Source organism: Acomys russatus, chromosome 11 (genome assembly GCF_903995435.1).
Source record: "Acomys russatus chromosome 11, mAcoRus1.1, whole genome shotgun sequence".
Classification (NCBI taxonomy): Eukaryota; Metazoa; Chordata; class Mammalia; order Rodentia; family Muridae; genus Acomys; species Acomys russatus.
The window spans coordinates 40,261,279-40,274,849 of NC_067147.1; the positions used below are offsets into that span (position 1 = coordinate 40,261,279).

The 13,571-nt window shown below is 41.3% G+C and overlaps 1 protein-coding gene across 4 annotated transcripts in view; it reads right to left on the reverse strand.

Annotated features, from left to right (window-relative positions):
- Positions 1-12,688, reverse strand: part of Ddx50 (DExD-box helicase 50) — a 31,265-nt gene extending 18,577 nt beyond the window's left edge. Inside the window, exons 1-8 of one of the 4 annotated variants that reach the window (XM_051153134.1) lie at positions 12,350-12,511; positions 7,991-8,100; positions 7,355-7,645; positions 4,672-4,747; positions 4,145-4,323; positions 2,154-2,271; positions 1,863-2,048; positions 1,274-1,419 (exon numbers count right to left, since the gene is read on the reverse strand). In XM_051153134.1, the coding sequence (XP_051009091.1) occupies positions 1,274-1,419; positions 1,863-2,048; positions 2,154-2,271; positions 4,145-4,323; positions 4,672-4,747; positions 7,355-7,537 (888 nt within the window). In that variant the 5' untranslated portion in view covers positions 7,538-7,645; positions 7,991-8,100; positions 12,350-12,511. The other 3 variants (XM_051153135.1, XM_051153133.1, XM_051153136.1) reach the window with 3 other exon arrangements.
- Between the last annotated feature and the right edge of the window lie 883 nt (positions 12,689-13,571).

A 13,571-nucleotide genomic window follows, 5' to 3' on the forward strand; every position in this document is an offset into this window, starting at 1 on the left:
TCTCTTAGCCCAAACAAAGTCTACATTTAAAAGGTTTTCTAGTAAACCTCAACTTTGCATCAACAAAAACAAGACTCCCTCTTCAGGCAATCAAGTAGCCATTCACTTTTTTATTAATTTTTCAAGAAACAATTTCAGCATACGGTATGAGAGGAGGATTTTTTTAAAACTTTGGATATGTATGTGTGCCTGGGTGTGCACATGTGTGTAGTGGCCAGAGAACAATTGGGTATCATTCTTCAGTTAGCATTCACTGAATTTTTGAGGGCAAAGGTTTCTTACTGGGCTGGGATGCACCAATTCAGCTAGGAGAGCCACCACACTGGGTCTGTTTCTTCTGTGGATTGTAGGGATGCAATTCAGGTCTTCATGCCTGCAAGGCACTTTATACCCACTGAGCCCTCTCTCTAGCTATGTTTAGCTAACTATCTCAATACTACTCTAAAGTTTGTTTAAATTACACTTATGTGTGTGTGTTTGCATATACCATAGTACATGTGTGGAGGTCAGTGGACAATTTACATAAGTTGGTTCTCTCTTTTCATTATATAGGTCTTGACTCAGGTCATCAGGCTTAGTCAAAGGCACCTTTCCCTACTAAACCATCTCACTGGTCCCAGTAATACTCTTTTCTCATTAATAACTGCCTTCTATCACATTCTTTTCTTCTTCTTCTTCTTCTTCTTCTTCTTCTTCTTCTTCTTCTTCTCTTCTTCTTCTTCTTCTTCTTCTTCTTTTCTCTCTCTCTCTCTCTCTCTCTCTCTCTCTCTGGATGTGTTATTGGTTTTGAGATGGCTCTTCACACTGTAGTTCAGGCTATATTGTACCTCCTATGTAGCGTCTGCCCACAGTAACTTAATGGGATACATCTGGCTCGGTCTCCTCGGTGCATGCACCATCACACCTGGCCTCTGGAGCAATAAATGTTACTGTCGTGTTTCCACAGCTGCTTTTACATTAAGCCTTCCTGTTCACACCCCCACCCCCACCCCTACCATCCTATTTATTCTGTCCCTCAGTTTCAAACTGTAGAAATACACATGACATTTCTTTCCCTTTGAGAGTGGGGAATTGTACTTACAATCTCGTGAATGCTAACCAAGTGCTCTACCATTAAGCCACAGTCCCCAGCACTACGTATGTATCTTACTAAGGGCAGGAAAAGAGGTGAGGCTTGGAAGAGATACCTCAAACTTGAGTTGAAGCTTCATCAAATTTCAAAAGTAAACACCAATTTAAAAAGCTAAATCTACATGCTGGCAAAGCTACTTACTTCCACAGTGGTTGCAGCTTTTTGAGTCATTTTTCCAACAAGGTCAACCTGTTCATATCTGGATTTCATGTATTTTTTTGCAACTTTGTACACCCACTGTGGGCAAGTTGCAGAAAAAAGTAAGGTCTGAGGATTGTCTTCTGAATCTTAAACAAACAAAAAGAATTCAAATGTTTTCTTAATGTCCCATGATGTAGCCAGCATTTAAAAATCACCCCAAACTTCAAAACAAAACCAAAAAATGAAAAACTATAAGCTTGGGGCAAGTTTTTAACATACAAGCGTCAATGCAACTATTAAACTTTCAAATAAAATGAAAAGAAAACTTAACTAGAAAGAAAAGCAAAGAGTTTAAGAAAGAAATAGATAAAAATGAGTTAGTACATCTACGTAGAATGATTACAGAATAATCAGGAGAAGATTCAAAGTATAGTTCTGTACTTGCTTTTTCAGGGAGAGGATTCCAAAAAACTTTAATTTTGTTAGAGTATCAGGAGATAAAGTAATAGACACAATTTATGACACAAATTCACAAGCTTATATCAAAAAACAGCTGCTAATTAATATACTTATTTCAACTAGGACATACCAGTTTTGTAGGATTCATGAATAATATCTTCAACTTGTTCAGCAAAACCTAAATCTAACATTTGATCTACTTCATCAAGCACAACATGGCGCAGCTTTGAGAGATCCAAACGGCCGCTCTGCAGATGGTCTTTGATCCGCCCTGGAGTCCCAACAAGGATGTCAATACCGTTCCGAATTTGATTAACTGTGAGGAGAGAAATGCCAGGAATATGTTAAGATCAAATGTATACTTTCACATAGATTTAAAATTAATCAATACAACTGTGAACTATTGTAAATATTTACTCACTCTGGCTTTGATATGATGTTCCACCATAAAAACACGCCACAGTGAGTTTTCTAGTTATATCTTTGAAATCTTTGGCTACTTGATTTGCCAGTTCCCTTGTTGGAGCCAAAACAAGTACCTAAGCAAGAAATTTTTTAAAAAAACAAAGATACATCTTTTCTAAAAATTTAACCTGAAGGACATTTCTATAAAGATGTACTTCAAATAAGAATCTCAACATTAACTTAAGCACTTAAAGACAGAGCTGGGTGTACTGTTAGCAGCAAAACAATCATCTAGCATACATAAACCGGGTTTCATGCCCAGCCCCAGGATGTGCGGGCAGACAACACAAATATCAACAATAAACAGCTCACATTTACTATAGCATACTCTATCAGACTTCAATAGTTACCGTCCTGAGTTGAGGATAGTTCAGTTGGCAGAGTGTTTGCTTAGCATGCACAAAGCCTAGTGTCCACTCCTCTTAGCCTTGCATAGAAGTAAGAGTGGTAATGTATCCTTACAATCCTAGCATTTGGGAGGTGGAGGCAAAAGGATTGTCCTTAACTATATAGTGACCTTAAGGCCAGCCTGCTACATAAGACGCTATCTCAATAAACAAATAAAAAAATAAATAAGAGCACTACCTTCATGAGGTTCCCAAGCCTTTTTCTGTGACTTCTTGCCCCTCTCTATTCCCCCCTCTTCACATTTATATTACTCCCCTAAAATACAGTTATGTATCTATAGACAGAGAGACAAGACGATGTCCATTGACTGTCCAGCTCATCTACTCAGATGCAGAAGGCTATGTCAGGTGAGCTGCTGCACCCTCTGCATGTTAAGAAGCAGCTGGCACAGAACAAATACTCAAAATATCTGTCAAAGTAAAGATGGTCCATACACTAGGTGCTTGTGCTTTGTGTAAATTAGTGAATTTTGTCATGAAGAAACAATGGTGTCACTAATATCCAATTTTACAGACATGGAACTTGAGTCACAGTGAAGCTGTAAGGACCAATAACTAGAAGTAGTGGAACTGTGACCTCAGAAACAGTCTTCTAACAGACTAAGCTGGGGTCCAAATATTTCCTCTCTGCATTACTTGCAACTGTGTAAAAATTATTGCATTACCTGCAAATTTCAAGAAAGAAAAGCAATTTACTTAATACAGCCAACATGAAATGAGACCCTAAATCATTTGACGTCATTCTCCTCACATACATGTGGATTTGCTTTTATAATGTGACATTGGGCGCATTTAAAAGCACAAACATACCTGTTGAAATCATTATGATGACTTTTCTTCTTCACTGTTACAAACCTTAAAGTGCACAGGTTCTAAAAATGTCAAATTTTAGACTAGAATTTTACTAGTTCCATCTGTTAATTGATTTTTCACTATTTATAAAATAAGATATATGTCTAGTACTCAGTAACAGCAATATCACTGCTGTAATAGTCTCCGTAAAAAGTCAACCTGTGAAATAATACTGAACATTTACTGAATTGCCAAGTGAATACCTCATTAGAAAATTCATTATTTAAAAGCAAAGGTCAGAAATAAAGAGAAAGTTCACTAAAAATACTAAATATAAATATTTCTATAAGGTAAACTGACTTCATAATACAAAGTTATAGAAGATACCTATACATCTAGAGATATTACATTTGTGCTTATTAACTAATCTACTTTAGCTCTCCTTAAACTTTTCCTATGTGAAAACAACAAAATTTTTACTCTAAGAATCAAAATTTAACTTATTAAAAAAGGGGTAATGACTCTATGAGGGGAGGGGTATTCCTGACTTGCAGACTAGTATACTGCTCTCAGAGTTTGGGGTACAACTCAGTGAGAGGGCATGAGCTTAGCATGCACAAGGCCCTGGGTTTGATCCCAGCACCAAGAAAAAAAAACAAAAAACAAAAAGCGAAACCAGAAGACTACCATTTTTCCTCTGTCCCTTTTCATTAATGTTAAGCGCTTTAACTCCCTTAATAACCGTTACCTTTGGTGAGCGGCTTTTTTTAATTGTTTCTTGATTTCTTTGGAGCCTTTCAATCAAGGGTATGGCAAAAGAGAATGTCTTTCCTGTTCCTGTCCGGGCTTGAGCAATTAAATCTTTTCCTTCATATACAGGACCAAAGGTTTTAACTTGAATAGGAAAGAGATATGTTACCCCTCGACCTGTAAAATGAGATTTCATTAAATTTTGTGACTAGCATTAGGAAAAAATAAATTCATTTGAAAAAGACAATCCTTATTCCTCCACGACCTCCTACAGACACACTACCTAGTTATATTTACAGTTATTCCTACCCCAAACAGGAATTAGATAAAATTGGTCTGATTTGACAAAACACATTTAACTCTTACAGTTAAAACAAGTCAGAATAAAGAAAAGAATGATGTAGAAATAACTGCAATTAAAAAGAGGGGGCTATTTAGCTTTCATATTCTTCTTTGGTCAGAAAGGCATCAGGGTTGTCTAAGATCAGCAGCAACAGATTTTCAACGACATGAAAAGCACAGTACCTTTCAGAAGCTTTATGGTCTCCTCAGAAATGGAGAAATTGGAGAAGGCTCCTTCCTTTTGTTCACAAGTTAGAGTCTGTCAAGATGAAACCAAAATTCTAAATAATATAGTTTGTATTATCTTTTACACATTTTGAGAGGCAAAGAGGAAGCTTCTCAGACAGTGTCTCATGTAGCTGGGGCTAGTCAAACATGCTATACAGCAAAGGATTGTCCTTAATTCTGACTGCCTCTACCTCTAAATCACTGATTACAGTTGTACATGGCTAAACATTTCTATAAATGACAAGCTTATTTATTTTTCACATACATATACTCATGCATGTATACAGAATTTCACTATGTAGCCCTGGCTGTTCTGAAATTTGAAAAAAAAAAAAAGTCAAACAAATAAAAAATATAATATCTACATGAATGTGACTAAGAAACTAATAAAGTGTGCTCTAAGTAGTAAGACAAAACAAGCTGGGACTAGGGTCCTCTTCTGGACTCATCAGCCTCAAGGCACATATTTGTCCACATACATGCAGGCAAAACACTCATAGATACACTTGTAAAAATGTCTTTTGTTAGGCACAGTGGTGCACGACTTTAATCTCAGCACTTGGGAGGCAGAGGCAGGTGAATTTCTGTGAGTTCGAGGTCAGCCTGGTCTGCAAAATGAGTCCCAACAGCCAAGGCTACACAGAAAAACCCTGTCTCACACAAAGAAAGTCTTTTTGAAAATTTGCAAAGTATGTTTTGTTGTTGTTGTTGAGAGGCTTTCTCTCTATGTATGCTTGGCTGTCCTGGACTCCTTTGTACACCAGGTGGCCTTGAACTCATTGAGATCCACAGCGGCCTCTGTCTCCCCCTGTGCTGGGATTACAAGTGTGCATAACTGCACCCAACTGAAAATTTGAAAAATATTACATAAACTGTTTTATAATTTTGCTTAGCAAAACACAAAGTGTCTTTCTAACCCCTCTTGCACACTCTTGGGATAGCTGTGTTCTACTGCATAGACTATATATTTTATTTAACTAACTGCCCACCATTAGATTATACTTAATTCATGTAGCTTTGTACACAGCATAATCTATACCCTTATGTAATTCCTGAAATCTATTATGTTCAGAACAAAATAACCAAATACAGCTCAACATTAAAAACTAATTCTGCCCTTGCAGAGGATTTGAGTTTAGTTTCTAGTTCCCATGTAAGGTGGCTCACCAATAACTATTACTATAAGTATCCAACACCCTCTTCTGGCTCCCCTGGGTTCCCACACCCATGTGGCATAGGCTCACACAAACACACACAATAACCAACAGTTTAGTCTATTATATATTGCCTTAAGCAAATTCCAACAAACCCAGGAACAATCTATACACTCACTAAACTCACTATACTTTTCACTATTCACTCTACTAAACTCAGCTAGTATATGTGCTTCTTGGCAAGTAAATTTACAAACAGAAAAACAAAGGATATCAATACAAAGATGCAATATCTCTCTCTACAATCCTCTAAGGATCTTGGGGCCTATCCCAAGGTTTGATCCCTAGTACAGCTGAAAGAAATAATGAAGGCTTAAATTATTAGCTTTCATCAGATTTGAGGTTTATAAGTTATTATTAAATAAAGAGGCCAAGCACAGTGGTGCATGCCTTTAGTACCAGCACTCAGGGGGCATAGGTTGGGTTCCCAGCACCCATATGGCAGGTCACACCCAGTTCCAGGGGATCACATCCTCTTCTGGCTTCAGTAGGCATCAGAAATGCACAAGTATACTTAAATATACATTCAACTAAAACAAAATAACTATTCTAAGAGGTACAGTAGATATAAATCCAACACAGCTGAGCACGATGGCGCACGCCAGCCAGCACTCAGGGAAGCAGAGGCGGGTGGATTGCTTTGAGTTCAAGGCCAGCTTGATGTACAAAATGAGTCTAAGACAGCCAAGGCTACACAAAGAAACCCTGTCTCTTTGAAATGCACCCCCCCCCCAAAAAAATTCTCATGGAAGATAGAGCCAAGAGAATAAAAAACTCCAAAGCCACCTTCAGCTACCTGGGAAGTCAGAGACTAGCCTGGGCTACTATAATGAGACCCCACCTCAAACAAATGAATACACACAACTACAGCAGGTCTTGGAATAGAGTCTATACTAAGCATGTCTTCTATACTTCCCAAAATTTAATACCCAGAGTTCTGTCTCAAGAAGGGAAAAATAAAGGAGGTGGAGAAGCAGCAAGTGGGTTCAGTGGTCAAAGGCTCCTGCTTGCCCAAGCTTAACAACCTGAGCTTGATCCCTGGGACCCACATGGCAGAAGGACAAGTGACTCCTACAAGTTACACTCTGACCTTCACACACAAAATAAATAATAAATGTTAAAAAAAAAGAAAGAAAGCCGGGCGTGGTGGCGCACACCTTTAATCTCAGCACTACGGAGGCAGAGGCAGGTATATCACTGTGAGTTTGAGGCCAGCCTGGTCTACAAAGCGAGTCCAGAACAGCCAAGGCTACACAGACAAACCCTGTCTTGGAAAAACAAACAAGAAAACAAACAAACAAAAAACAAAAGAAAGAAACCTAGACAATAAGCAGGAAATAGTATATAATAATTCTAATGAACCTAAAACATCAGGCTGGCCTACATTTCAAAGACAACACCATACGCAATATAATATTGTGTACCTCCTCCACTTTATCACTTGACTTATGAGAATTTTCTAAGGATGACACTCGCTTTGACCTTTTTTCATACTCATCAACATCTCCATTTGGCAGGTCTTTCCGTCTTGACTTCTGAGACGGGGAGAATTCATGTGGAAATCTGCTGCGCCCTTCTTCAGTGTCTCCATTTAGCTTCTCTCTCATTTTAGCTTTTTTGGGCTTGGGAGCATCCAGGTCATCTGTAGCACCATTTTCTCTTGTTTCTGTTTTCTCATCTGATTCAGAATGGTGCCTTGACTTCCTTCTATCACTCTGTAGACAAGGAAACAAACAATGACGAGCTTTCCTTTTAGGACTCTAAAGCAGCTCAAGCACGACTCCCAGCCTGCTAAGCTCAGCCTACAATTACACTCAACCCTACCTGGAAGAAATCCACGCTGCTTAGTAATGCCGGGGTCTGCATCTTACTTGCTTCTACTTATCATGCCATCTCTTGCCTTTTCAAGACCTCATCTCTACAATTCTAATGCCCATCCTAAGACTTTTAGGAAACTTAAATAGTTCATCCTCAGGAAAAGAATGAAGTCTCAAAATTCTAAATTAAAACACAAAACTTCTAACATCTTCAAAAGGAAAAAAAATGTATTGAGTACCTACCCATCATTGTGTAATGTTTTCGGCTTATCTTGTTTAAATCTTCATAACAACCCTATCAGGGAAGTACAGGTCCATAATCCCTTATCCGAAATTCCGAAATCCATAAAGCTCTGAAAACCGAAAGTGTTTTTGTAACTTATATGGAGACAAAACCTTATCTGATCTGAGTTCACTCGATGGCAAAATTTAACTACAATGAAGGTGAAGCTACTCACTGCCTTATCCCATTTAGTGTGACTATCCATATTTAATATAAGGCTGCAGGTTCCCAACCCTTCTAACGATTTCCAGCTTATAAGAATTTTAAAACACATCTAGCGCCAATGATTTTGGATAAGGGATGGTGAACCTGTATTATCTTTGTCACTTTAAAATGAAGAAACATCATTAAAAGGTCAAGTACTCGCCAAGGTTCTAGAGGATATTCTGCTGGTGGAAGTGGGACGAATGGGATGTAGCCCTGCCTGGTCTGAAGTCTACATTCCTTGCTTATCACACGTCCTCACTGAATTCATTGTTGTTTCGAGACAGGGTCTCATGTAGCTCAGAGTAGCCTTTAACACCTGACCTTCCCGCTTCCACCTCCAAGTGCATGGATTACAGGCATGTACTAGTAGATGTAGCTTTCTCTGAACTCTGACAATTGATTAAAGAAAAACAAAACTATGTAATTTATATAAAACTAATTGTTACACTTGCATGAAGGACTATAACACTCTTTAACACAACAACAACAAAAAGCCAAACACCAAGGCACTATTCTGTAACTTCAATTTAAGATGTAAAACTAAGACTGGAAAGATTGCTCAGTGGCTAAGAGCACTGTCTCCTCTTCCAAAGTACTCAGGTTCAATTCCCAGCACCCACATGGCAGCTCTATACCCTCTAACAGCTTCTTGTGGCCTCGGAGGACAAGCACACACGGTACACAAACATACAGACAGGCAAAATACCCATACACACTTCTTTTTTTTTCCCAGACAGGGTCTCTCTGTGTTAGCCTTGGCTGTCCTGGACTCACTTTGTAGACCAGGCTGGCCTCGAACTCACAGCGATCCGCCCGCCTCTGCCTCCCGAGTGCTGGGATTAAAGGCGTGCGCGCCACCACACCCGGCTCCCATACACACTTTTAAAAATGTATATTTAGTTTTTTTTTTTTTTTTTTTAAATACTAAACTGGAGGCAAGTTCTTTTTTTAATATTTACAGACCACAAGAAAATGATTTGGAAATTTAGTCCTTCAGAATCACTTGGTCAAATAAATAAATCACTAATCTAATTGATTAGATAGCAGTAATTCATTATACTAAAAACTACATGCGCTGAACTTTCACCATACTGATACAATTTTTGAAGTGCTTTAGCATAAAATTTTCTCATTCATAGAATAGTTGAGAAAACTGAGTAATATGTGAAAATATCTTAAAAATGTTCTACATTATTTCATTTTTAATTAATTGTACTAGTCCATAGATCCATATACCAGCAAGTCCTATAGAAAAACAATTATTTATATAGTCAGCAACGGGGTTTGGGCTGCTCCAGGGCCCTGTACTTTAGGGAGAAGATGGAGCAAGTCAACATGACACACCTAACTCTAAACCCTGCAACATCCTAAAGTGTTAAAAATGAACATTCCTCTCTACTGGGGCTCAGGTCCTGACTATCTCTGTGTCCATCACTCTGTGTGTCTTCTTATCGCTCAGCCTTCTTGGTGTGTCCTGAACAGCCTTACTTGGAAGTACAAGTCTTTGCCTTCAACACACACTTCCAGACTCTGTTCTCTTTCCTTCATTTTCTAAGAACATGAATTCCCTATCTCAACATATCCAAACTAGAATTATCTTCATCTCAATGCCAGACTTAGCCTATGTTCTACTCCTGCAAGTTGGTATTCTAGTCCAATTCCAAGTTTCTAGTTCTCTTTCATAAAGGACAATCAACAAGTATCATATTTCATATTTCTGGAGAATTTACAACGTGAAAGCTACCAACATAAAAGAATATACTGAAATGTAAGGATACACAAAGATACAGTCACTTTCCTCAAGAATCTTTGGAACTATTCAAACTGTATAAAGTAAACTTTACAAGGAAGCACATAAAAATGCCAATCGTAAAGATAACAGTGGAACAAAACCTTGGAAGGGAATGAGACTACTGTACACTGGTGTGTTAGAAAAAAGCATTATCTGCCAGGCGTGGTGGCGCCCACCTTTAATCCTAGCACTCAGGAGGCAGAGGCAGGTGGATCTCTGTGAGTTTGAGCCCAGCCTGGTCTACAAAGTGAGTTTACGACAGCCAAGGCCACACAGAGAAACCCTGTCTCGAAAAAACAAAAACAAACAAACAAAAAAGCATTATCCATACCTTATCAGATGCAGGATTTGGGTGTGAAAGGAAAAATAAGGGTTTCAAGAGAAACTAAAATTAAAGTAATTGCTTGGAGATTACATGTATAATCTACCCTGGGAGCTTATAGTAGTAAAAATCAAAGGCTTGGGAGTTAATATTCAAGGGGCAAAGAGCTTTAGCTTGGAAAGATGAAAAGGTTCTAGAGATGGTTGGTGGCCATGACAGCAGATCAATTCTATTACACTTAACGTCATCAAGTCATACACTTAAGAACGTGGGCTGTGGCTGGGTATGGTGGCACACGCCTTTTAATCACAGCACTCGGGAGGCAGAGACAGGCAGATCCCAGTGAGTTTCAAGGCCAACTTGATCTACAAAGCCAGTCCAGGGCAGCAAAGGCCAGCACAGGGAAACCCTGTCTCGAAAAACAAAACAAAAAATGTGGGCTGTGGTCCAGTTAAAACCCTAGCACTGAAAAATAGAAGTGTCAAAATGTGGGCTGGAGAGATGGTTCAGAGGTTAAGAGCACTGGCTTCTCTTCCAAAGGTCCTGAGTTCAATTCCCAGCAACCACATGGTCGCTCACAACCATCTATAACACGATCTGGTGCCCTCCTCTGGTCTGCAGGCATACATACGGGTAAAACATTGTATACTAAACAAATAAATCTTTAAAAGAAAAAGGTCAAAATGTAAATTCAAAATTTAGCATATTCTACAAAATCAGAAAAATGAGGGTTGGGAAATAGCTCAAAGCTGAGTATTTGTCAGGCATGCCAGTGACCTCAGCCCAATGCTCATTAGGAAGGTGACACAAGAGGAGGAAGAGCACGCTGTTTAGCTATAAGGTAAACTTTACCTTGGTGATAAGTAAGTCCTAGGGGTATATCCCCGATGTCTAGCACTCTACAGAATAAATTTCTTATCAAATGTCTTTTTCCCCACAGTCTTTTCATCCTCCTCAGCTTCTCTCCCCCCCCCCCACTCCAGGTCAAATGTCTCCAGTAAAAAATGTACCTATGCATTTTCTTAGCACCTTAAGATCTATTTTAGGCCTGGCGTGGTGGCGCACGCCTTTAATCCCAGCACTCAGGAGGCAGAGGCTGGCGAATCGCTGAGTTCGAGGCCAGCCTGGTCTACAAAGCGAAGTGAGTCCAGGACAAGCAAGGCTACACAGAGAAACCCAATGTCAAAAACAAAAACAAAAACTCTATTTTTCGAGAATTTTTGTTGGTTTGTTTTTGCTTTTTCTTCTTCTTTTTTTTTTTTTTTTTTTTTTTTTTCCGGACTGAGGTAGGGGTAGAGGCTCTAAAATATCCTCTACAGGCTCCTGGTGGGCAGGGACCATTTTGCATAAATTAGTTTACGCTCCTTGGTATTCAGCAAAGAGTCTGGAACAAATTAGCCTCAATAAATACCTGTGGATTGAAAATACTGACAGTAAAGGCTAATCATAATACAACCCCACGAAGTCCATCACAGCCAAACCCTGGTAACCCTGGCCGTGACACTATTCCTTAAGCTTCTATTACCCAATTATGGAGGATTGTTACCCTAGGATAGCCTTCCCTGAGACTGCTGCAGACACGACACCGCGACAGAGAAGCAACACACAGGCAAAGCCATCATGTTTCTTAATTATGTTCTTCGAAGGCCCTGGAAAATCAAATGAAGGGCCTCGCCTCCATAGAAAGGGTAAATGAGCAGATCCCACGGCGACGGGAGCTCAAGTCTGCCCATCTCTTTGGAGAGATCCAGGCGTAAAGGCAGACGTCGGGCTGAAGTGCCACGAAGCCCAGCCGCAGCCTAGGTCCGTCCTCCTCCAGGTCCGGGAGTGTGGCGATGGGGATGGCGTCCCCAGACCTCACAGGGCAGAGCATGGCGAGGGGAAGGCTTCCCTTGGAAGCTCGCGCCGGATCCTGACAGGTCGTCCCCTTCAGAGACCGCTCCCCTCCCCGCCCAGGCCAGCGCAGCCCGAGGGAGGCGCGGCCCAGCCGCAGCGCACCTTTTGCCTCTCCTTCCTCGGGCTCTCGGACTCTTCCAAGGGTGCCTCGAGCTCCATGATGTCTCCCCAGAGGAGTTTCCCGGGCATTACTGGCCGCCGCCACCTCCCGCCGGGTGCGGTGGCCACGACCACCTATTGGCACCGACAGCGTGAAAGGAAGCGGGGGCAGGGCGGCCGGCGGCCAAAGACGTGCGTCACTTCCGGGCCACGCACCGCACGGCCGGAGCAAAGCAGCCCGAATTCTCGGGGAGGAAAACTCTTTCCAGAGAGCCGCAGCCTCCCTCAGCCAATGAAAGCGTGAGAGGACCCGATGGGCCCGCCCATGCTCTGAAGTGACAGGCTGCTCTAGAGCACGGGCCCCGGCGCAGCACGAATTCCAAGTGTCCTCCTCCCCCGCTTGGAACACCTCCCTTCCCAGCATGCCCTGCAGCGTTCGAGCAGCCCCCTCACAGGCGGCGGGGGGACAGGGGCTGACGCGCGACGCACCGGCTCGTGTGCAAGCACGAACTGGGGCAGGCGGGAGCGCCACGCGCCGTCCAGCCATTCGCCGCCGGAAACTGCAGCCCTTCGCCCCGCCCCCCGTAGTGGGTGGAGCGTTAGCGTGTAACGGATTCCCGCTAGACCGGTGGACTGGCCTTAACGTTGAAGCTCGCTGGGGTTTGCAGAGTCTGGTGGGTCTGCGGCGGAGGGCGAGCCTCACGGAGGCCAGCCTCTTAAGCAGGCGTTAAGTTACGGCTTCATTTTGGTTCTCACGCTCCCAAGAAGAAACTAAACCCACCCGAGAAAGGAGATTATTTGTCCAAAATCAGTAGTGCTGGCAAGACTAGTAAATTGATCAGAATCCAAGATGGGGACACCACTCTCAGAGCTATAGTTTCCCAAAGTTGGAAGGCGATTGCTCCTATGAAACAGAAGGAATTGGAGAAACCCAAAGGAATCCAAGATTTAAAAAACACAAACAAGGCCAATGTGTCTGACGTTACCTACTAGTAATAAGTACATTTAATCTTACTGATTAGGATTAGCCGGCTTTGAGTTACAAATTTATACAAAAGATACCAGTGTCAGCGAATTGACTTCTTGGTCTTTGTGCGTATTAACAAAGATTGGGTGCGATCCCCACAGCACCTTACAGGGCAGGTGATCCTGCTACCAACTGAACGGCAACCCCAGCCCTTAAACCCATTGATTGATGATCACACAGTCGATCAGCTATTTCATT